Source organism: Phasianus colchicus, chromosome 3, assembly GCF_987193195.1.
Source record: "Phasianus colchicus chromosome 3, bPhaCol1.hap1.1, whole genome shotgun sequence".
NCBI lineage: Eukaryota > Metazoa > Chordata > Aves > Galliformes > Phasianidae > Phasianus > Phasianus colchicus.
In genome coordinates, this window is record NC_143438.1 from 87,030,478 (window position 1) to 87,055,938 (window position 25,461).

Sequence of the window (25,461 nt, forward strand, 5' to 3'; positions counted from 1 at the left end):
CTGTTAGTTCACTATCTTGTCTCCAATGGTGTCTGCAGTTGATTTTAGGGACAAAGAGTGAGAAATACAGGGAACAAAGCGTGACTAGTTGGTATGCTATCTCTGCAGGCTAGACACTTCCCAAGCTGGAGGTTGAACCCAGATCATTGTTTTCAGCATTCCTCTAAGGAGTCACCTTCCAAGTATTTGTCTAGTTGCTCTTTAAACTTTTATCCTTTCTAGAATCCTGTAGTAATATGTTTCATAATCATAGTTATGTGCTCTACTTCTTGCTTCTTTCTAACTACAAATTCTTCACTATGAAACTATAAAGATTCAGGTAGGAAACCTCCACAAATTTCTCATTAATGAGCATTCATTAAAAAGACTCTTTCTTTTCTGTCATCTATTTCCCTTTCTCTTGTCCACATATTGCATCTGAATCAAGCGTAATTTTTATTAGAAGTAGACATCCTATCAGAGTAGTAATGTATTTGAAAAAAGACTTTATAGTTTCAGCCATAAAAGTTGGAATGAGGATTTGCACTGGAAAACAATATAATCAAAAAAAGACCAAGAACAGTACATTCAGATATGATGAAAGATATTAGTGTCTTGAATGGAAAAGTTTATTTCTACATTACACTTAGCAACATTTTAAATTTCTTTATCAGTACAACTGATGCTTAGTTGGGGATCTAGAGGCAAGTTAAATTATGCTCAGAAGCATTTGCATCTATAGAGTAGTGAGTTTGGAGTTTCATAAATTTGTACTTTTTACCTTTTTTTTTTTTTTAGGTGAAGAACAAACGTGCATCTCTGAGAGGCAGCGGGCCTTGTCAAGGATCTTTTATGGCCCTGCTGGGTACTTCAGCCAGTCCAATTTATTTTCCACACCAGATGTACAGTCAGAGAAAAGAGCTGGCTTCTCAAGACCCTGCCCTCCCTCCTTCAAAGAGCTGTTTCTGGATTCTGGATTGTCATCTCCAATCATGCAAAGTCCATATGCCAGCCAGATTCCTGGGCTAGAATCCATCCTTAGTGAAGCCATCTCAGGAATGTTCCCATCGAGGGAACTGGCTCAAGTGGCATTGCAATTTACTGCCAATCCAAAACGCTTCCAAGAAAATCTCTTTGGAGGAAAGTTCTTGAAGAATATGATCCAGTTTAACTTCACTGGGGCTCTTGGCACTAGTGGCAAATACAGCATCGGGCAGTTTTTCACACAGGAAGATGCAACCAAGAGGAATAGTAGCCAAGGCCTTCTGCAATCAGCTGCGGCCTTTCCATTGGAAATATCAAAGGGGAGCTCCGTTTTGAGTCAAGCTCTTGTAGGCAGCTTTGGCCGAACAGTAACTCTTCAGGACAATCAGAATATGATTAAATTCCTTTCCTCTGTCCTGGAACTTCCAGAGTTCTTTACTTTCCTTCAACAGGTGATTTCTGTTCCCAAAAGCATTGCTGAAGATTTGGGTGAAGTGGTGAAATTAGCACTGGGATCCAAAGACTGTGGTGAAGAGCCAAGGGACCTGTTTGTTCCAACGTGCACCAAGGAGGGGAGGTATGAGGAAGTTCAGTGCTATGCAGGAGAGTGCTGGTGCTTGAACACTTCAGGTAAAGAAGTACCAGGCTCAAGAATTCAAGGTGAACGTCCACGGTGTCCCTCTGATTGTGAGAAGCAAAGGAGAAACTTGCAGAACTTGAAACAAAGCCTGTCTGCAGGGTCAGATCTTTTTATTCCCTCTTGTACCAAGAACGGAGACTTTCTGCCACTTCAGTGTTATGGGACAAATTGCTTCTGTGTTGATTTGAATGGAAAGACTATTCCAGGAATAAGAGGAAATATTGCAAAACCCATAAAATGTAAGTTCTGGGAATTGGGAATTTAAAAAGTATCTATTTATAATATCTATTTAAAGATAGTTCTTTATTTTGTTGGAATCTCATGATTTATTTCTTCATATTTTTGGTTGTTTCTGGAAATATATAAATGATTGTCCCCTAACACAAAAGAATATTATCCCTACAGTTGAAGGGGAATTAAGGGAAATAAAGTGTACGTAAAACATGGTATCCTAAATCTTAGAGACAGTCCCTTTTTCTTTCAGTATGTAAGGCAGGTACGCTCACAGCAGATAGCCTGAGATCTTTCCTTATGTGCCACTGACATCTGTCTCTACTTAAATGTGTAGTATAACATCTCTAATACCCGTGAGACACAGAGCATCTGTATGCCCCTAGCCAAGTGAAAAACTCTTCTGCTTCCAGGACAAAATAACTTGTGCAGCACTGCCTCATTCTTGTCCTGAGAGCTGAAGTGATTTAATGCTTTAAACCATGAGCTTCTTTTAGCTTAGGAATGTATCTTTAACTTGGTAGGCCATCATAGGAGACCAAACACAAAAAAAGATATGTACAAAAGCTAATTGATTTCTCATAATGATTGAAAACAGCACATCAACAAGAGGAACAGCCCAAGAGAAGATCCTGTTTCTTGCATTGGAAGGAATAGTAGAGTAACTAGCATATGATACAGTACATACACAAAAGGAGCTCTTTTGAGTAGCAGTTTGTAGAAGTACTGGTCAATTCATCACAGTGTTCTAGATTGGTAGGAGATTTATTTATAGCAGTCCATCTGGAGTTCAGCCAAAAATAAACAGGTTTATAATGTTGTGGTGTGCCAGAGGTGAGCTCCTGTGTTCTGCTATGTTTGTAGAACTGCTTGGTAGCAAAATGAGATTTGGCTCTGGAAGTGGCAGCAAAACATTTCAAAAAAAACCCTCATTCACACCTGCATTCTGAAGGATGGTATTTTTATATTCGGCTATGATATTCAGAGTAGAAAGATAGAACAATGTGATTGAAAATTTTGGTAAAGTTCAAGAGGAAATAAAGTCAGTATTATCCTACTATTCACATCATTTATGATTGGCTGAAGAAAGATCAACTACCAGATTTTCTAGTGTATCTGAAAATGCTTACTTGATGTGATCAGATTCAGGAAGCTGTTTAGTGGCATCAAAATCCTGTCTCCCCAGTAAGAACTACAAGCATCTAATGTGCTCAGATTTTGTTTAAATTTCTGAATACACCTTTAAAGGCTCATACGCCTTTAAGAATCTTACTCTGGCCCAACATGGCAGAAATGTTGCCCTTAATAATGGGCCAAAAATGTTGTTGTTTTGGGGACAGATGATGAAGTATCAGTAATAGTGTTCATGGCATGACAGTGAGAACGTTCAGGTTGCAGGTATTGTATATCTTCGCATTCATAAGATGTGCTACACATGTTTTTTGTTTCCTCAGGCCCCAGTGCTTGTCAAATCACAGCTGGACAGGAGTTTCTAAAGACTCTGAAGCTCCTGTTGTCAGACCCAAGTTCTCTGACTCAACTCTCCAGCATTTACCTACCCCAGTGTGATACTGATGGTGCCTGGAAGCAAGTGCAGTGCAGTGGTCCTCCTGAGCAAGTTTTTGAGTGGTACGAAAGGTGGATTACAGAGAACAACGAAGGCAAAACTCTGCCCATAGCCAGTCTATTGAACATCCTAATTGGATATAAAAATGCATCTTCCAAAGGTTATTCAGGTTTTATTGAAACTTTGTATGAGGCTGGGCACCAGAATGTCTTTCCAGCTTTCACCACATACTCATCCTTTGCTGATCTTCCACCTGAAGTGCTGGAGGGAAATGTGACCTCTGCATCTGAGAATATTTTATTGGATCCGTACACATTCTGGCAGCTTCTGAATGAGCAGTTTACCTATTACCCAGGAGCCTACACTGATTTCAGTGCTCCATTAAGCCATTTTGACCTTCGTGATTGTTGGTGTGTTAACAGCAATGGGGAAGAACTGCAAGGAACAAGGGCAGAAGTGAACCAGGTACCGACATGTAAGTAACAGAATTGCTGGCATATAAATAAAAGTTTTTCTGGTCTTCGATTTTATACCACAAGAGAAAAATTCCTTTCACGCGCAGTGAAGTAGGAGATAATGGTTTAGGGAAAGATTATTGATAGTGTCATTATCACTGACCACCTGAGGAGAGAAAACTCATTTTTGGAAAATAAACAGTCCATCTGCTTTGGCAACATGGATGAATGAAATCCTGTATCAGGAAGTGTAGTTATATAATGCAAGGTGCTTATCCAGATACCAAAGGATACTACAAAGCTAGAAGCATTCTGTGAAGGCTTGTAGGGAAAACTGACTGTTAAACTAACTGATGTAAAAGACTTCCAAGCACACCTTAAAACTACAGAGGAGGAATTTTCTTTACTGTTCCCTGTTATTCAGTCAAGAGTAACAGGTATGCCCTAGAAGTCCAACAGGATAAGAGTGAGGCCATCACTGATATTTGGTAAGCCCTCTGTTTAGAGCATCTCCACCAGATCTTTCATTGGAGTTATTTCCAGCAGACAAACTAGATTGTAGACATAGTTGTTGAAACCGTAAATTCATATCATACAGTAATTTTTCAGCCAGAAGGCAGAGTGGGCAAGGAGTGGTGAAGAAACCAGTTCTGCAGGCAAAAGAGAAATATAATAAAAGAGATTAGCAGAGTTATTTTAGCAGAAAAGCTTCCACTGAACTGTTTCAACTGTTTCATTGTTTCAGTGTGTTTAACTGCCAACTATCCAAGTCTGTAGATGTCTGGAAAGAATAGGTCAACTTCCCTTTGCTTTCTACAGGTCCTGGTATATGTCAAAGTATTCAGCAAGAAGCTGTGAAATTTATAGAGGAGACAGAGCAACTCATCCGAGCCTCGAACACTTCCCACTTCCCTTTTGGAGAGAGCTTCTTGATGGCAAAGGGAATACAGCTCATGGACAGTGACCTCCTACGTTCTACTCGGCCCTATGAATCAGAGATGATGGTCTCTGAGAAGTTGTTATCGGGCAGTGACTATGCTCTCCAGCTGGCTGCACAATCAGGTGGGGGGAGATGGAAATGAGGACTTTGAATTAAAAGGATTAAGCCTAGGATCTGTGTAAGAACTCTCTATAGCAAATTCAACTTTGCTGAAAGACAAGGGCAACTCAGCAAATGTTGCTTAATGGTCAATTAACCTAACCCAAGAGCTGATTTCAACTGTCTTGTATGAAGAAAAGCTGAGGGAGTTAGGCTTGCTTAGCTTGGAGAAGAGAAGGCTCCAAGGAGACATCATTGCAGCCTTCCAGTACTTGAAGGGAACTTACAAGCAGGAGGGGGACCAACTCTTTACACAGTCTGATAGCGATAAGACAAGAGAGATTGGCTTTAAACTAAAAGTGAGGGATTTTGGTTGGATGTTAGGAACACGTTTTTTACTGAGAGGGTGATATGGCATTGGAACAGGCTACCTGGAAAAGCTGCCCCATCCCTGGAGGTATTCAGTGCCAGGCTGGATGGAGCCCAAGGCAACCTGCTCTAGTGGCTGGCAGGGGGTTAGAAATAAATGGTCTATAAGGTCCCCTCCAACCTAAGCCACTTAATGATTCTTTGATATGTATGGCACCTTGCATAGGTAAGATATGGGTACTCTGTCTTCCTTCAGTGTTTGCAAACATCTAATTTTAAAATATCTCTTCTTGTATTTGCCACCAACGACTTTCTCTTACTCATATTTTACAGTCTTGCATTTCTACTGGCAGAATCACTTTACATCAAAAGGTTTTGCTGGAGAAGCTACGCAGCTAGGATTTCATCCCTACATCCCACAGTGTGATGGCCTGGGAAACTGGGAGCCAACTCAGTGCTATGAGAGCACAGGTGAACTATCCCTTGCAAAATTCTCTAATTTAAAAAATAGAAAACCTGTATTCTTGTAGCCAAATCAAAGGGAGGTGGATAGGTGGGCTATATGATGGGTGAAAAATTGATTGGAATGAGTGACTCAAGTGACAGTTCATCAGGTTTCAAAAATCAGTCAATGTTCAGTTGCTTGCTGCTAGTAGTGTTCCTCAGAGGGAAACTCAAGAATCAGCAATTGTTTAATACTTCTGATAATGATTTGTTAATGATCAGGGCAACAAGATGGAGTATACTCTCAGCAAATCTATGGATTACAGGAAATTGGTGGGAGTAGATGTTATACTGCAGTTTTTGCAACAGAAAGTTCTTACCAGAGGTGCTGTGTTTCCATTCTCAGCAGTGCTCAGAAGTATGGTCTATTTTTCTCTGGACAGCAGAATTAACTGTGTCTGCAGCTTACTGACCACTTTCTGTGGTGACGCAGTGAATCAAAATCCTCCAGGAATGCAACAAATTTAAACACAGATACTGCAATGCAATATCTAAGTAAATCTGTTTTTCTTCCCTGGGCAGGTCATTGCTGGTGTGTGGATGAAAGAGGACGTTATGTTACGGATTCCTTGGTTTCACGCTCAGCAGAACGTCCCAAATGTCAGTTGGCTTTTTTTCTTAAGTGTCTGTGCTTACCTATTCTTAAAAATTTTAATCTTTATTGAAAATTCTAGTGCTATGTATGAAGAGAGGCTTGTTTTTAACCAGTGCAAGAGAAAGGAGACCTTTGTATTTGATTTTGCTCATGTGTTTTATTTCATTATGTATGAATTCGGCTCGCATGATTTGGGAATTGACCCCCTACTGTTGTTGCCTGACACTGATCAGATGTTCCCTGCCTGACACTGCAGCAAAGCCTCATGTAGATAAGCAAAGGAGATGGAGGCATGCCCCTTTCTCTATGTTAGGTCTGAGAACTTCATTTTGTTTTAGCATGCATACATATGTTTTCCCTCTTGTAGGTCAGACGTCATGTCAGAGATCTCAAGCCAATGCCTTAATCTCCAGCTGGAGACAGAGTGGCTCAAAGCTGGATGCCTCTGCAACGGATCTGTTTGTCCCCTACTGCCTTGAGGTAATTTAGTGTGGCCGAGGAAAGGTGTATCAAAACCTTCCTGGTTTTTCTATAACCGTGCTAAGGACCCATGGAGTTTCAGTCTAAGCTCACTAAGTATCCCTTTCTGCATTCTTATTAAACTGAATGAAAAGGGCTCAACAAAACAAAAGGGAGGTTTTCTCTCCATACATCAGTCCATGATGCTCCTGAAACTTGCCAGTGAGTGCTGTAGAGCCCTGAGATGGGGAAGGAACAGAAATTTCAAACCAAGGTTATACCAGAAGTTAATCCCAGTGAGCTTTCAGTCTATGTACTGCTCCTCTCAGGACCTGATATGAGTATTTTAGTGTTTTGTTTTTCCTCTTAACATGCATTAAAGGACAAAAGTAAATATAACCAAATATTTTAACCAGGCTTTTGGGATATGAATGCCAGTGTGTCTGTGTTAGTATGTGTTGCTCTGCAATGACATGTAATTGATATTTCTTAGACAGGAGAATATGCCGTGCTACAGAGATCTTATACAAATACTTGGTGTGTAGATCCTGGGTCAGGAGAAGTATTTCAGCCTGGCAACAAAGATTCAGATGGCAATCCTGAGTGTGAGTAATGTTTTACCAAACAGGCTGTGATGGCAGTGGTAATGTTTCATGCTTTGCTGCATATGTACTTCTGTACTTTCCTTTTTGGAATGATTCCCATGGAAATATGGAGGTCTTATGATTGTACTCCTCAATGATAAGTTCATGCAAATATAATCTTTGAGAGGATAGCTGAAAATAGTTACCGTTTACCTTCATAACAAGAAGAAACCAGTGTTCAAAAACTGATTAATAACCTATGTTCTATTTATACTCATGCCACTGCAGAAAAGTTTGCAGGCTCATGAGTTTTCAGGATGAATTCTGAGCTGTAGGAGCTGAATGACATGCAGTACAAGAGCAACAGAATCACAGCTTTGAGTCCATTTAACATCATCCTTGACTGCTCTGTGCAGTGTGATTAAATCCATATTATCTTTATGTTGTCTTCAAATAGAGATAGAGACTGTTCTTCAAATAAAGGTAGAACTGTTGAGCTCTCATCAGAGATGGGAGATCTTATACTAGGATTCTGTGATTCTCTGACATTCTCCAAAAGGCTGGAGAAACCCTGCTTAGAGAAATTGAGATGCCCAGTGGGAGTTAATCCCCTGGCTCTGCTCTGTGTTTCTTTCTTCAGTTCCTCAGCTAGTGATTTTCTGATTTCCACCTCCCATAGAAAATTTGGGAGAATAATCTTCAGGCTTCAACCAAAGTTTCTACCAGAACATCCATATCAAGAGCAGATGATTGCTGAGGATGGGATAGCAAGTTAGATGGTACCTTGGTCTGACCCAGCAAGTCTGCTCAGCTCTTCTTATAGATGACCTACTGATAGAAATCTGGTTGTAGATGTGTAGCATACCTGATGGGAGATAAGTAACTGTGTGTTGCCAGAAGAAATAGGAGTTGAATATTTGTTACCTGAATCACTACCCAAATTTACTTCAACACTTGTGGATGAACAAAATTAGTGAATATCAATTTTATTGGGGTGAATGTTTTGGATCTTCTTGGGTTTCGATAGTTCCTCAAGTACATGTCACTGTTTTGTTCATTTGTGAGAAATAATTACTATGCTGTTTATAAGAGCATATGTGTGAGATTATGTTGTAACATTATTAAATATCCTTATCATATCTTTTACTTTTTTTCCACCATTTTCTTGGTACAAATTCATGCAACATGCACTATAATCTTTAGGAAAAAAGTGTATGTTGTCTAGTGCATCTAAAATTACACATATTTCTAAATAAGTTATTGCTATATTCTATTTTTCAGATGATCATTTGTCTTCTGTTCTGCATCTTGCAATGATCTTTCTCTCTTTAAAGGTCCTAGTTTCTGTAATATGTTGGAGTTGAAAACTAGTTTACGAGAAGCTGGGAAGGGTTACATTCCAAAATGTGAAGAGGCCAGTGGGATATTCTCACCTGTGCAGTGCACCCAGGATGAAGAAAGCTGCTGGTGTGTATTTGACAATGGAGAAGAGGTACCTGGGACACGAGTAAGCGGAGGAAGACCTGCATGTGAAAGTGAGTTGCTGCTCGCGGCATTTTGCTTCTCTGCAAGTTCGACTCTGGAACCTGAGCCAAAACTACATTTTTCTAGCATTTTATGTTTAAGCTTCTTTTCTCAGACTGATAGAGAGATTTTTGCTCAGGCGGTATCATTATCTTTGTGTTATAGTAGACTTCTGACGTACCTGGGCATAGTGTCCCATTTTCTTCAAGTGCCTTGTCAGGAGAAAGAAGAAGGGAATGAATCTTTGACTCCTCCTAATTCATAAAATTGGTTAAATCTAAGAGCTGTTAAGCTAAGCTAGAAAGTCAATCTGAATAGGTTGCTGCAAACTTGAGCCAATTCCAGTCTGAGCTGGCTCTGGGATTAAAAGCCATCCAACTGACTAAAATAAAATTTAAAAAATGTATGCTTCTGCCATTCCTACTGCTGGCTAGTGATTGGAATTGTGGAAAGGATGTGCCAAAACACTACATATTTGCAGAGTATTTCTGACATTATTAGAGTTGTGAAGTACTGGATTTCACTCATGGTTTCCAGTGAGATGTCCAAGTAGGAGACATTTGGATAAATTCTATTACCAATTGTCTTCAAACATCTTCCCAACACTGAAGTAAGCTAAACAAATTAAAATTTCTATAAGGCCACTATCCAAAGTGCAATGAGTTGAAATTAGAGATGTAAAAAGAAAACCTTCAACTTCAGAGCCAGCACCTGCAGGACACCACAGTTTCCATAGTTCATTTGTTTGTTTTTTGCTTTTTTTTTTTTTAAACGAGAGCTTTTGGTAGATTTTAGAAAATGAGTCCTCATGACAATAAATTGCTTAGGTATCCTTTAGTGATTCTGCTATTTAATGAGAAAAAAAATGTGCCCACCATGCTTACTGTGTCAGCCCAACTAGCTGTAAAGCATTTTCATAATTCATACAATAATCAATCAGGTAACTTCTCTGCCAATTTGGAAACCAGCTACATCATTTCATTTGGAATCTCTTATACCAGTAGACACCTTTGAGGATAGGATCATTTGAGAAGACACAAGGAAATCACAGGGCTTTGTCTCCCCAAGCAGGTGCTATCTAGAGATGCTTAAGCAGGCTCTGAAGAAATGAATTCCAGAGCTGGTGTGCTATAGTTATGTGCAGCTTTGTAGCTATTCAGAGAAGCAGAGCTTATTAGTCTAATAAATATAGTGCTGCCATCTTGCTTTCAGGTTATGGGCTAGGATTGCTGACACTGGACTGCATAATATTTGTTTACTGTTTTATTTGGACCAGCTGGAGGAACTCAATGTGGTGCACAGCACTCAGTAGTGCAATAGATAGACTCTGATAGTTGAACATAAAAAGTGGAAGAGCTTGCAATAAGCCAGAGAAGTCAGAATTAGTTGTAAATGCAAAGTCTTTTGTATCTCCTTATCTTCACATAAGATCATTTTCTGGATTTCCTGCTAAGTTCCAAAGGATCTTTATGAAATATGATAAAGAATGTTTAAATGTACCCTGGGATATGGCTCTGATTTTTCTGGATTTTGCTTGCACATTTAATGTTTCTTGGAATCCTGAAATGCTGTAGTTTTCATAGAGGAAACAGTGACTGAATGATTAATGATCTTCCATTTTTGAAAGACTGAGCTGAGAAATAACTGCTTAGAAAACGTAGTGGAAACCTGGGGAACTGTTTGTTATTTTCTGCGTAAAAATACCATTGAAATAAACTTCAGTAATTTTCCTGGATTTTGAAAAAGCAATAGAACTTTTTCATGCTTAACAACTTAGTAATGGTATAAAATTAAGAAGCACAAATTATTTTCCCCCTCAACCTACTCAGCTTGGTCCTGGAATCCACTAATAATTATTCTGTGAATGGAAAGAGTATTCTTTCATCATCTTGGAGATCTTCTCAATTAGTGAAAGAAGCTGTTGGGAGCTGGTGGGAGAATACAATCAACGTCTCCTCCAGCATCAGAACAGACAGCTGTAAACACCAAGTAATAACTTTTGAGTGCCCAGTTCTTACAATGTGGTTTTCATTAGATTAATCATTTCCATCAGCAACAGAATTCAACTTCTATTTGACATGCAACAGAGAGCTGATGCCAAGTATCCTGGCAGTCCCCACGTGCACCTCCCATCCCCATGCCTGCCATCCATAGCTCTGGGTGGAGATAGAGAAGACAGAGCCTTTTTTGGAGAAGATACTTTCCTTCTGGAAATGTTTAGAAACACCTGTGAAACAAGCGTCAGTAATCAATTTGATTCTGGCTCATTCCTCCTGGACCAAGAAATTGAGGTAGAAACAGAGGAATGACAAAATGGTAAAGGCTTGATAATCATAATATAGGGAGCTACATCTACAGAGAGAGATAAATGAGCAATTTGCTGATTATCTTGGCTGGTTGATGGGGTCTTGGATGGAAACTGTGAACTAAATCAGGAAACCATTCATCCCCTTTATTTTTTGCATGCTGTCTTTTTTTCTAGTTTATACACAAACTCCTATTGGGACAGACAGTACAAGACTGTAGGAGCATATGGCTGAGGCTGGATTTGACTTGATGGGTAAAAAAAAAGTTTTAGAGAAATAAAGGGAACACAACTGGTTTTTAATATTTATTAACTTTTAATAAAGGGTTATTAATAGAATTTGCATGTAACAGTGGATGTAGTTTGCACTGATCATGATAAATGCTACTATCTATTGCAGAATGATATCTTATAGTCCTATTATCTCTAGTGGTTTCATAAAACAAGGACACCAGATTTCTATCTTTACTAAAAAGAGAGATATGAAAGAGGAAGAGTGTAGTGAATACATTTACAGAATTGTTAGAAAAAAGATGTTATAAAGGAGTCTTGGAAGGAAACGGATAAATTTTGTAAGTCAGAAAGACCAATTTGAAACCCTTATATTTCAGAATTACAATGTCCGTGTCTGCAAAACAAAGAGGTACTGTAGCACATTGGATCCCAGATTCATCCTGCAAAGTTGTGAACATTGAATTAAATTAATCTACATAACTCCATCAAAAGGGGAGGCAGAGACTGCTCAGATGTGAGCCATAAGCAGAGCCCATCTTCCTCCAGCAGTAGGGAAACTGGGACAGATCTGGGCATTGTTTGGAGAATGGCATACAGCAAGCTGATGTACTCTAGGATATGATACCTTTTCTTAATATTTTCTAACTTAGATAGCTGTTATTTTTTTTCTTTCCATTTTGTAGATCTGGAACACAGAAGTGTGTATAAACATCAGCAAAATATATAATATACATATTATATGTAAGAAATAGTTGGGAAGTAGGTTTGGGATTTGGCTATACTGAACAATGCAGTTGGTTTGTACACATTAGTAGAAGTTAAAAATCATCGTAGTTAGCTTGTTATATTAGTCTGTTGTAGCAGTAGGCAAGAAGGTCTGAAAATACTGTATTGATAAAGAGTGAGTTGAAAGGTAGATCTTGCACTGTAATTTGAAAGCCATGTCTCACATCTAGGGACCTACTGTGTAACCAGGGAACATCCTGGTGCTGTTCAGTTCTTGATCTTAAGGTTTTCGAACTCCATTCTAAAGCAAACTGAGATTTTTTTTTTGGCCCTGTCTATTTCCACTGGATGTCTTCCATGAAAGTCGATGGTAAGAAACCTTCTTCTCATTTCCTGCTTAAATTTATTCATGACTGTTTTAAACTTGTCTGTTCTCATACACCATGCATGTATCTTTTAAAGTCAGTAAGAGCCAGGCTGACATCCAACCAGTTCTAAGTTGGTATGAGGGGGAAATGCACAACGTGCTGTCCATGTTATGTGAGGACGATGAGGACATTTTAATAGAAGTGTATCACTCTATGTACTAACATATCCCCTTCCTCTCCCGTCTAAAGGTCCCCAGTGTGCTGTGCCATTTGGTACCTCTTCTATCCTCAATGGAGCTGTGTTCTGTGATGATTCTGGGCAAATGTTGGGCGTTCAGCAATGCCGACTGGTGTGCCGCCAAGGCTACAACAGCGCTGCTTCCAACACGCTGTTCCAGTGCGATGTGCAGAAACATCTATGGATCTCAGCTGGCCCACTCTACCACGCCTGCCAGAGTACGTCTAATTAGCATGGGTTGGGAAGGGCACAGAGCAACATAAAAATATATTCAAAAATCCTTTTCTATCCATCATGAAGTTACAGTGTGAGTTGAAATTATAGGACGCAGTTATGTGGGAGTTTCCGAACTAAGGTGCAGTAGATTAATCCTGTCTTCTGCTATCTTCATCTCTGTACCTGGCTGCTTATGCCAGAAATAGTCCAGCTTTTCCATAATATCTTACTATAAATAGTTATTCAATCTATATGCAGATTTTCCTTTGCAAGTTAAAAGATGCTGGCACCATGAAATGATTCTGATGGAAACACTTAGTTCTGGAAGAACAGATGAGCACCAGATGTTTGAATTTGGAAGAACTTGAATATTTATTTGCACAATCAAGTCAATGTTACTTCTGCATCTTTAGTAGCAGTCTGTTTTTTAGGATTATGGCTTTCATTGGCTGATACAGTATTTTTCAAATCATTTTTCTTTCAAGAAAAAAGAAACAAACCCTTTAAATCTCGGAAGAATAAATTCTCTCTTCTGAGCTCATGTAATTGAGTATTAATATTGGCTTTTCATTTATTTCAAATAAATGAAATAAATAAATGTTGAACTTTAACAAACTTCAGATCCTGATGCCAAGTCTGCAGCTATTCCTCATCTCCAGAATGGATGGGGCTCAGTCTTGAAACTCCTGTGTTACCATATCTCTATTCCAAATGTAAACAATGTTAACCTTTGAATTTTGGATTGAGATTTTTGTTTGCCCTTAATCATGTTTTTGACGTTTATGCTATATAATGAGGTAACTTTTGAGTTTGCCTAATGGCAGTTGAATAGCTGTTTATGGGGAGTGTGCAATAATTTAATACAAGTTTCTATTTAATGCAGGCTAAGGGATTTTGCTCAGCAGTTTTGTGTTTAAAAAAGAGAGTGGTTTTAGGGAAAGAGGAAAAAAATTCTAACATCTGATGGTCACTGAACAAACTTCACAATAATGAACAATTCACCACACCACTTTACACACCACATTATCCATTTGTTTCAATGGATAATTACCCACACCCTCAAAAATTTCATTTCCTGTTCCTAATGTGTACACGTACAGTTTGTGGTTAAATCAGCTCTTATCTACTGTCCAATAAACTAAACAGACAGAGGGCTTTGTGCCTTTCAGGAAGAAGCAGGTTTTTGTGCCCTTTGGTCCTTCCATTACTCGCTTTGGACTCTTTCGAGGTTTTTTTTTACATTTGTTTAGGGAGCAAGCAACTGGGAATTGTGCTCCATGAAGTGACACTTGTACACAGTGCAGTGAGGATCTGTAGAGGAGCACAATGAGAGAGAGCTCTGCCACTTTTCCATGATGATGGGACATGAGCCAACTCCATTTGGAGTCTACGTGATCATATCACCCCTGTACTGAACCTGAGAGAACAAAGTCCTCAAGAACCCTGTGATCAGGATAACCCCAGTGGAGACAAAAAATTTTCACCTTTTTGATTCTTCCTGCCTAAGAACTGTCCAAATAGATTTTCATTTTGAGATTTATGAGTCCATCATTTTCTCAATAGTTTGTGTGATTTGCCTTGCTACTAAAAGATCAGAAGGCACTTGAAATGTCCATGTCAGAGCTATCATTATGCAATCAAATTTATTCTCTCTCAAAGCTTGATCTCAAGTTAATTTGACAAGCGAGGCTTCTGAAGGGCCATTTGAATTAGTATTAATTGTTATAATGATTTTATCTGAGAAAAGTGAAGGTTTATAGGTCAATAATTCTTTTTTTTCTGTTTCTTTTTTGGTTGTTGGCATAACATTAGCAGTTCTCTGGAAATTTATATCTGCCAAGTCTTATAATTTCCCTTATCATTCTGTGGGTTAGCAATCTCTTTATTGTTTAACTATTACACCTGGCTTTCTCTGTAGTGCACAGCATACACATTTGCCAAGCACACTCTTCTGACAACTCCACTATTTCCACCAGGTTTTCACATGCTATTGATGAAGATCAAAATGAAATTCAATGTCATCTTTTTGAAGTAACTTTGAAAGTCAGTTTCTACGTTGAATAGTGAAGCTAATAAATGCCCTTCTATTTATTTTTAGAGCTCCAATTATTTCAGACAGTCCAAGCTCAAACACACTTCCAGCTCCTGCTACCTCCTCAGAAGACCTGTAGTTCTGACTACTCTGGATTACTTCAGGCATTCCAGATATTTATTTTAGATGAATTGAAGGCTCGTGGTTTTTGTCACCTCCAGGTAATTTCAGTTCCTTATTCTTTGTTGCTTAGATAATAAAATTAAAAAAAAAAAAAAGAAAACTGTATGAAAGAGAGTAGAATTTTGCATCTGTAAAATAGAGGTAAGAGCAGAAAACACCGTGAAGTCTGCCAGGACTGACAGCATATGAAGGACAAGGAAAGCAGGAGACTTAGACTCACTGTCCCCATGTTGGGCAGATCAGATTAATGGTAGCCATAGAAGTCATTAGTCCAATATTTATTAAAATGTGTTGTGATGGAAGTGAACCTTTTTAATCTTGTTTTACACTTGTTTTTACAAGCCCTTTTGAAAATATTGCCTTGAGCATATCACAGTGCAAATGAGCAGAGGAAGACCAAGAACTAGGAGATTTCTAAGTCTGACTAACTTTAATTTCATTTAATTTTGAATTCAAGGTAAATGCTTTTGGAAACACTGGCTCAGTTTCTGTCTGTGACGATTCCTCTGTCTACGTTGAATGCCTGAGTGTGGATCGCCTGGGGGTGAATGTCACATGGAGGGCTCTGCTGGAAAACATCCCAGCAGCTTCTCTCCCTGACTTACACGATATTGGTAAGTTTTTCCCCTGATGTTTCTGTTTATCAAACCTTCTTTGCTTCCTAACCGTTTCGTTTCCCTCTGTCTGCTCTTAGGAGGCAATAAAAAGGCAGTGCACACAAATGCTCACTGAAAGAATCATTTTAACACTGGAGTTTTTTCTGAGCCTTTGGTGTTATATTTCTCTTTTCAGCCTGTGACTACAGAAAGAAAAGAGGATATAATTGAGTATTTCTTTCAGATAGCACTGCCTCTCCCAGATCCTTTAACAGGAAAATTAGATTAACTGTTATGAGCTAAACTGATCTAGAGGTTAATTTCCATTGGGCAGACCTTCCATAGTGGAAAATATTGTGTTCCTTATTAGATTGGACTCGGAGAAACACAATTCATACATTGCACAAAAAGAGGACCAATTCCTTGAAAGTATGTGTGTGTGTATTTTTTTTTTTCCCTTTTCTTTTTATGGCCTTACATTTGACAGGGAAGAATGATCCTTACCTCAGAAGTCCTAAAGCAAGTATGCAGTCCATTGACTGGTGGATCTTCACTGTGGTTTAAAAGTGAGCTTGAGATGGTGTAAGGAGCTTCTTTCAAAGCAGTCAGCATTTCCTCTTAAAATAAAAGAAGAAAAAGACACATCCCAACTTCAAATGCCCTCTGTGCCAGCATTTCTCTAGTTTCCTGACTTTGCAATGATGTTCTCAGAACTAAATATAAAAAATTCTGCCTGCACATGTTCTTCTCTCTAATTCTGAGACACAGAGACGTGACATACAGCCTGATCAGAACCAAGTTCAAAAACCTTCAGGACTTGAGTAGTGAGTGCACTGATCATGTGTGGTTCCTGGCTATATTGTCTCTTTATGTTTGCATTCATTCCGCTGTACGAGATTATAAAGGAAACATAAATATTAACTGGTTTGCAGAAGGTGGATCAAAGTATGGTTTAGTTTGGGTTTATACAGAAGTTTACATCTGAAAGCATTCTGCTTTGAAGACGTTGCATTTTTTACCCTCTCAACGCTATAATTTCCCCATAGTACTAAAACTGCTCTTCAGAGAATTACTGTACCATTTCAGAAGAGGCAGCAGTCTAGTCTAGGGAGATCAGACAGCCTGCTGTCCATATACTCTTGGTACAATCAATTTCCATTATATTTTAAAGCAGCTTTGGATCTTTCTCTTTGAACAATTTTATGCATCACCATATTTATACACATTGAGTGGGTAAATTGACTCTCTGATTTGAAAATCTATATTATTAAAATAGTTTTGATCTTTTCCTAGCTTCTTTATGAACAAAGGAGGAGTTTTGCTTTCCTTTTTTCCTGCGGTGATGAAACTGAGAAAAAAAAATGCTAAACAGAAGCACAGAACATGCATGTGTTCTCAGTGAAGAACCTCAGTTCTAAATCATCATTGTGAATGTTTCATTACATTTTTTCTTACACATATGTTCATGTATTAAATTCTGAGGCTGTGCAAATATCTTTCTGAGATGATGCCATTTTACTTGGCATCTTAAATCTTAGTTCCAAAATCCTGAGGAAAACTCACAGAAATTTCTCTCTATTCAACAAGCAAAACTAGAAATTATTATAAAAATAAACTTTTTTTGGATGGGAATATAGTAGACTGTTCCCATCAGTGACATTGGAGGAAATCAGTCACAACATTGAGACATTCCATGGCTTACCTATTTGCCATGCATGAACATGTATATTATAGTTCTATGCCTGTTAATATATACAGCCCATAAAATATACCATATAGACGTAGACCCATGCACCCCCACAGGAACTTCATATTTATTGATAGTGTTATGAATGATTCAACACAGAAGGATTTTTTAAGTAAAGGAAATTCAGCAGACCTATGTGGGTACTTACTGGTTTGACTCTTTGCTTCTTTTCTATGTGTGAATTCCCTCCAGCTGTCATTTCTAGGTTATTTTGAATTCTTCTACATCTAGTTACAAGAAAATTCAGAAAGATATTTGCTTGAATAAAAGACTAATCTGCTTGTTTCTGCTTTCAGTTATGAGATAATTTCTGGCAAAACTTTTGCAAAGTGTTACTAGTTGTGTGGCAATTTCCATTTATTTTCTCACAAGCTAACTATCAATTTGGCTTGAGGTTGAACACAATTGTATGCTATTTTTTTGTTGTATTATGTGTCGGCACAGCAGAAGAGTAAGTTGCTCAAAGCTGGAAGAAACAGAAAACTGAGAATATGAACAGCATAGCTGGAGTTTTATACCTACCTGTGAAATTCTCTCTTCACTCTCAGGACTGAGACCCACCCATGGGTTACTGTGCAAAGTAGGGAAATTCACCATGTGAGAAGGCAGCAGTACCCTCATCTATTTCCCTTAAATGCGTCAGTCACAACATAATAATCCTTGTGCAGTGTGTGAGGTGTAACATTCCTCACACTCTTTTTACGTATATAACATCCTCCCTGTGAAAATTCAATGTCCAAGGTCATTGGTGTGCTTGCAAACCTGAAGCACATAGTGTGCAGGACTTCCCATTTGCTGGGTTACAGGGCTGTACACCACCTGTAGCTATGGGAGGTCTTCATAATCTGTACCAACATTTAGGTCAGTGCCATGAGGCCTGCTGAGATTCACAGAACATGTAAAGCACAAAAAATTCTCTGCGAACACTGTTCCTTGTAGTACTTCTGGTGCAGCCAAGTGGGGAACTCACTCTTTCTCTTATGCTGGAAACTGTCCTGAAGCAAGTAATCAGAAAGAGAAGTTGCCTGGAAAACTAAGAATATGGGAAGCATGGGTAGATGCTCACTTATTTACAGCTTTAAACACCAGCTTCAGCAGCTGTGAGGGGAGTGCCTATTGGATCAGCAGTGTGACAGAAACTGATCATCATATAGTTACGAATGTCTTCAAAACCAAATAAATAAAATGCTACATACAGAAGAACCAAATATAGCCATTGAAACAAAAGAAAGAAATTAAATCACATTTTGTTTTCTGGTACTTTAACTTTTGCACTTGCTATTTTTTCTTTTGCCCTGCCATGACCTGAAGGTGGACTAGATAATCTTTAAAAATATGTTCGAACCCAAACCAACCTATTATTCTATTAGCCTGCTGGAGTTCAAGAGATGTTTGGACAATGGTCTCAGAAATACGGTTTAATTTTGAGTAACCTGTGTGGAGCCAGAAACTGGACTTGATGATCCTTGTGGCTACATTCTAACTGAGGATTCTAACTGATTCTATGATTATTGCATTAGCACTTCTACATATACTAAATGTAGGACTTCAATGCTGTAAGCACTACACACATTCATTCTTTTCTGCTGTTTGCTAGCATGCTTGTATTTTGTATTTGAATCTGCTGATACTGATAGTTAATATAATGTTTATTACTCTTTATTTTGTTATCCATTTCCCCACAAAACATCTCCTTCATATTATTTTCTTACATTATTTCCTTTAGAAAATGCACTTGTTGGAGAAAAACTCATTGGAGCATTTATTAAAGAGATTGAGGATGGTCGTTTTCTGCTATATTTAGACTCCAAGCAATTTCCAGCAGATTTGTTCATTGATTTTCCCCAAGATGAAGAGTTTGATTTGTCTCCAAGAGTGCAGCTGGGATGTAGAAGCGGGTTTCGAAGAATTTCATCTCCTGGGAAAATCGTCCCAAATGCACAAGGATGTGGTATGCCTCAGTTTAGCTTTCCCTTCTTTGATTATGTTAGGGATTGATATAAAGGTACAGTTCATAAGTTATCAGCAAGATTGTGTTTATGCTTAATAGGTCAGAGGCATAAAGACAGGAATTATTACTTTGGTTACTGTTTAGTCCTTGCATTGTAGATGGATTGGAACCGATGATTTAGAAGTAGACTTTCTGGAACTGACACTGTATGGAACATTTATTGGGATGTTTTTAGATCTGTCTGGTATCAGAAGGTCCTTCTTTATTGCACACAATCCTTACTAAGAAGCAAAGTCAGTGTTTTGTATGATTATACACTACCCAGAATAGAAACCTAGCTACAGAAATGGCAGAAATCTTGAGTCTGAGAATTCTTGGGCCAAGTCCCAGCCAGCTCACATGGAAGCTTTCTCTGTGCTGGCCAACAGCCAGACCTGATTGCAATTCTCCCCTTTTTTCATCTTCTTTCCTTCTGTTTAGTCTACTTCCCTGGAATGGGCTGTCTTTCTGTCAACATCCTGTTCAGGGCTGCCAAGCCTACCTCTTCACAGGATCCCTGTGTATCACCAAAAACCCTCTGCCTTAACAGCACTGCTCGTATTTCCATTTGTATCAACCATCCTACAGAGCAACCCTCATTGTTCTTGTTGACCCAGTTAGCCTCAGTGATTCTGTGCCTTTCTGATGTCATACATTAATTTGTACACAGGATACATTAATTTTGTCTAGCTCTTTTGGAAACTGATAGGGATAGGTATAAGAGCAACAACAGAGAGTATGGGATAAATTTTCTCAAATGTGGAGTTTTTTAAATGGGTGATGTATGGGTCTATGTTATGTAGCTTAAGTTAGAGATCCTAAGGACAAATCAAGGCACATGAAAAGAACTTAGCTCTGTGCTTGGTTTGGTGGTTCTCTACAAATTAGGAGTGCTTTCTAATGTTCAGCTGATTACAAGAACAAATGTCTTTCAATTGCTGCTGTCAAGGGATTTGAAAAATAATGAATAAGGGAAATACCTGTGCTCTTGTGTCTGTAAACTTAAAACCAGATGGATTAAGTGCAGGCAGCAAGCTAGGGAAGCTCAGCTTGAGTTTATGCATGTTTGTGAATTTTGCAGCTGCATTCAGGTACATATTGTTGTCGATAATAGGAAGAGAATAAAAACTGCTCATATGTTTTGAAACCAAAGTGCAGTTACTGTGGCTGAAATGCTGATGTACCTGAAGTTAAATGATCACTTTGTACATAGGCCTTGCACGCTGCCAGGTTCCCATTTGGTTTGAAGGCTTCTGCTTTGGAGCAAAGAGGTTGCAGGGGAGAACTATATTGTAGGGATCTTCTAAGCTCAGTAGCATTTAACTTTAGCTGCCATTTCTGTTACCTTTTAGGAATGATCTCAGAGCAAACAGTAAAACAAATGACACTGTATTTTTTTCCCACAGAAAATACCACTGAAAATTTCTGCAGTTATTGTCATCATCATATTTTTCTTTCTCATATAATTAAAAATGAAAATATAGATTGTTATGTCTTTAACTTGGTAGCTTGAATGAGAATAAATTGGATGTAAATATTTTCATTTCTTGAATTCCTCCCAAATTAATCACTCTTGATTTTTATATGATAAAAAAGAGAAAAAAAGAAGTGTAATAAGTAATAGTGCAGTGGCGGATGTGAAGCACTGAAGGTGTTACCTTGCTAATAGTTAGGATATTGGCAGATTTTTTTTGTTATTTTAGATGTTATGTGATTTGAATCCTGGCAAAAAGTGCTGAGAGAGAAGCCTTCAAATCTATTAACTTGTCTGTGCTCAACCTCTGCCTTTTCTCTCTACTCAGAAGAGTGAGTATGATACCTTCTGTGTGTTAAACTGTATAGTTAGCTTCAAAGGTGGTATTCCATAAGAGAAAGAGCATTGCTATGGAGTTGTATAACATCTTCCCCTACATCGCATGTCTGAATTTTACTGGCCTCTACCTGAAGGTCTCCCTCTGACAGCATCTCTGTGTGAGGTTTGCCAGAGTGTAAAGTCAGTATGGGACTGACACTGGCCTGCTCCCTACAGAAATGGGCACCTTCTAGCCAGTCTTGTGAAGAGGGTAGACCTGAGTTGGATGGATCTTACATTTCTGCATGAAAGGAGTACCACAGAGCTATGTAGCAGCTTTCTCTTGAGAATTTACTAGCATAACCATTTAGTTGATGTGTAATTAAATTACGTAATGATATAATTTGTGACTAAAGGAGTTTACTAGAATTGAAAAATAGTAGTACATATGAAGGGCAGTGTGTGCTGTGCTCAATTGCATAACACCATTATTTAGAGGCAAGTCAAGCCAGTTTCAAAGATGAGCTACTTTGCCTTTGTATTAAGCATGGCTTTTTGGACAGGCAAGGCTGAACACCAGATAGCAGATTTTGTTAGTGTATCTGGTCACTTTCCTACCGTTAGCATTGAAGACATGCTTTTAAGGAAAGGACTTCAAAGGGATCAAGGTATGAATCAGCTCTGAGCTACTGCTGTTCTCAGCTTGGACCTGTAAGGGTAAATTGACTGCAGTTTTAGTTCATCTCTGTGGTCTGCAACACTTCGAATTTTGGTTATTTAAACATGCCGTGCAGAAAAAGATTAATTCTTACAGAGAATCCAGAGTAAGTAACAACTCTCTGTTACTTAACAAGATGTACTGTTGTACAGACTAAAGGTATCATTATTTGTTAAGTGAAATCCATCACAAAAGAACTTGCAGTGAACTGTATCTTTAAGCCAAATATTTCCTGCCAGGGATAGAGGCCTTCAGGAAGCGCTGAATTAATTTGCCTTGTAAGTCAGATCATGTGTATTTGTACCAGCTAGATGTAGAGAGAGGCACTCAGTAAAGCCAACATCAGAGAAATGTGGGAAGGAGATGGTTTATCTTCCAGATTTTGGCAGAAATTTCTTATTCTAAGATGTCAGAGGACATGCTGGACTGTTTTATGTTGTAGGGCTGAACATTTTATTTAAATGTTGGAGTTAGGAATTCTGTTTGTTGTTCTCCAGTGATGCAGTATTTTGTTTTTTGTTTGGTTTAGTTTTATTATGTGCATTATGGATAAGTAATCTGGTCATTTATCCTGTTGGGATCTATTTCTCTTCTTCTCCTCTCTCACTGTTTATTTCAGGAGGAAATCTTAAAGCTCGTTGTGATTTACCTTTGTTTTACTGCACATTTTTATGTTCACTCCTTTTATTATTTAGAATGCTTGTTATATTCTATCAGAACTGCTTTGACCAGAGCATAACCCAAATCAAAAACAGCACTGGATTTATAGCCAAGCTAGCAGCTCAAGTCTTCATTAGTTATTGATGGAACCAAGAATCTGGAATCCCACCAATCTCCTCCTGGAGGGAGGAGAGAGCAGTGCAAGCATTGAGTAGTAATCAGCTGTAATAATTTTTAAGCATACTCAGTGTAGGGAGAGCTGGTCTTAAGCAAAATGAGGCTTTTGTGAAGGGCATTATCCCATTGCTTTGGAACTGCTTTGCCATTCTTTAATTAGTTGCTCTTTAGCCTGGAAATTGCTACTCAGTATGTTGTTCCCTTGGTATGCAGAAGCCTTAGTTGGCTTAAAAGCAAGGCCAGGTTACAGATCTTATGTGCTGCATTCAGGGATTTAATTTGGGAGCATTTTTAATTTTTATTTTATTAGTTTTGTTTTATTTTCATATTTTAGGGAAATTAAGTTTGAGTCCATTGGTAACACTTAGCTCTGAGATAGCCTTAAGGCTATCCTCTAGTTTCTTACCTTGTTAAAACATATCTACATTAAAGCTTGCGAGAGTTGAGTTTGATGGTTTGTCTGACTTTCAGAGTCACACACTTAACATGAGCACAGGGGGATTAACTTAAAGCTGATGTTATACATGCTTTCAAGAGCTGTGGATTCTAGAAAACATCAGTTTCTGCACCAATGTTTTGCTCTTTTTTTTGCTGTTCTTCATGTCTTTTTTGTTAATCTAATGTGAGACAAAAAGTTGTTCTACTTTCTTAAAATGTGATTAGACACAGATGTTACATCTGCATCATGACCATAACTACAGAAAGAGGAAGAGGCTTTGAAAACATGATTTCTTCTTTTATAAAATTGAATTGCTTAATTTGTCACTCCTATCCTTTGCATTTTGCCTGGATTTAGGCATGGATTACTCATTTCATTTTATTTTCTTCTACTGCTGTTCATTTGAAATGCTTATGATCCTTTTTGCATGTGTTGGAAAATGTCTTTAAAATGTATCAGACACACTTGTATATTAAGCAATATGCATTAGAAAGTGGAATACTGTCTCATCCAGGATTTTTTTTGGTTCTTTAGTGGGTTTTAGATATGTATTATAACTACTTGAGAGGAAAAAAAAGTCAGCCTCTCTGTTGTCTCATCCTGGAATTTCCCATTGGACCATTTAGAGGAAGTGAAGGAAGATATGATCATTGTGATGCTAGCTGTCTTTTTAATCTGTTATAATTCAGGTGCTTCAACAAGTTAAATTAGTTTACATTCCCATGTGCTGGCTAGAGCAGAAATTCATCATATGAGTTGTAGTGGAGATGGCCAATTTTCCATCACAATTTCTCTCTAATACAAGCTTAAACGGCTGTCAAAATGCAAGGCGAGAACAGAAATGAAGTTTTGCACCTTGTCAAAGTCCCAAAATATACATTTGATAGTGTTTTGAAGGAAAAGTGCATCTGGAAAGCAGCTGTGAAATAACGTGTAAAGTTATTGTCCTGCAAATATATCTGTGACTCTTCTGCTTTAATGATCATCTGAATGATCTGGAGGGAAAGATGGTATTGCATGACCTCCCAGAAGACAAAGAGTTTTCTTTGGAATATGCAACAGTTCAGCTGGAAATATTACTTCTGAAAACATAATTTTCAGAACAATCCTATTTTCAGCCTAAGGATATGTTTGTTTTGTATTGGGGTTGTCATGTGCACAACTAGTGACTTTTAATCCAGCCATTTCTGTTTAGCTTGGAAGTACTTACAAAAACTTCTCTACTAGGAATTCTGAATGAAATTGTTACCAGATGGTGAATTTCTCTACAAAGTTTTTGGAATTTTTACTCACTGGAGTCTTCCTCTTTCTGCCTGTAGTTTCTGAGGAAGTGACTCTGTTTGTAGCTTCAGTTCCTTTCTTTTCTTTCACAAAGTGCATTATCTTATTATAAATGGGTTTGACAGTATTCAGCTGGAAATCAGGCCTGTACTTGGTTTTTCCAAAGAGTGTGTAGTGCATTATTTCAGGAGTATTTTTAGGATGATCTGAAAATAAGAAGCCATAGTATATATTCCAGGCAATAGTGAGTTTAATGAATATTTAAGGAACATTTTGGTTTTGTATTTTTTCTGTATTATTCCACTTAGAAACACATATATTAAAGGCTTGAAACCTTAGAAAGTCTACCAGCATGATAAATATACAATCATTCACGGGTGTGCAAATGCCTGAAATGGTTGGATTCCATAAGAATAACGATGTTGTTCTGTTTGCAGTTGTTTGTCCTCCAGGCACTAATTTCCAGAATGGTGAATGCATTCCCTGCCCTCTTGGTTACTATCAGTATCAGACAGGACGTTTATTTTGCATCAAGTGTCCTGTGGGCAAAACTACCAGCTCTTATGGGGCATTCAGTGCTGATGACTGTAAGTGGAGTCCACTTTTCCCTTTGTATTTTGACTTCAAATAACTGATGAATATTATTTTCATCTGTCAGGTTGAAAATAAATCCTTTCTCATTTTTTTTTTTTTACATTTTTTTTTTAATGGATATGATCCTTTCTGCATATATTAAAAAATGTTTTTCAAGGATAAAATGAACTGTCTGGTGTTTAGATCAAATATGTGTGAGAAATGAGTGGTCAGTCTCATCCAGGATGTTGTGGTT

The 25,461-nt window shown here is 38.2% G+C and overlaps 1 protein-coding gene across 1 annotated transcript in view; it reads left to right on the forward strand.

Moving 5' to 3' along the window:
* The window catches only part of TG (thyroglobulin), a 139,972-nt gene that overhangs the window by 12,316 nt on the left and 102,195 nt on the right, over positions 1 to 25,461 (forward strand). The window contains exons 9-21 of the mRNA XM_090138023.1: positions 778 to 1,842; positions 3,289 to 3,876; positions 4,676 to 4,918; positions 5,598 to 5,735; positions 6,291 to 6,368; positions 6,731 to 6,843; positions 7,316 to 7,427; positions 8,741 to 8,941; positions 12,813 to 13,019; positions 15,116 to 15,270; positions 15,690 to 15,846; positions 19,302 to 19,526; positions 25,070 to 25,219. Coding sequence (XP_089994149.1) covers positions 778 to 1,842; positions 3,289 to 3,876; positions 4,676 to 4,918; positions 5,598 to 5,735; positions 6,291 to 6,368; positions 6,731 to 6,843; positions 7,316 to 7,427; positions 8,741 to 8,941; positions 12,813 to 13,019; positions 15,116 to 15,270; positions 15,690 to 15,846; positions 19,302 to 19,526; positions 25,070 to 25,219 — 3,432 coding nt within the window. The remainder of the gene's footprint in view (positions 1 to 777; positions 1,843 to 3,288; positions 3,877 to 4,675; positions 4,919 to 5,597; positions 5,736 to 6,290; positions 6,369 to 6,730; positions 6,844 to 7,315; positions 7,428 to 8,740; positions 8,942 to 12,812; positions 13,020 to 15,115; positions 15,271 to 15,689; positions 15,847 to 19,301; positions 19,527 to 25,069; positions 25,220 to 25,461) is intronic.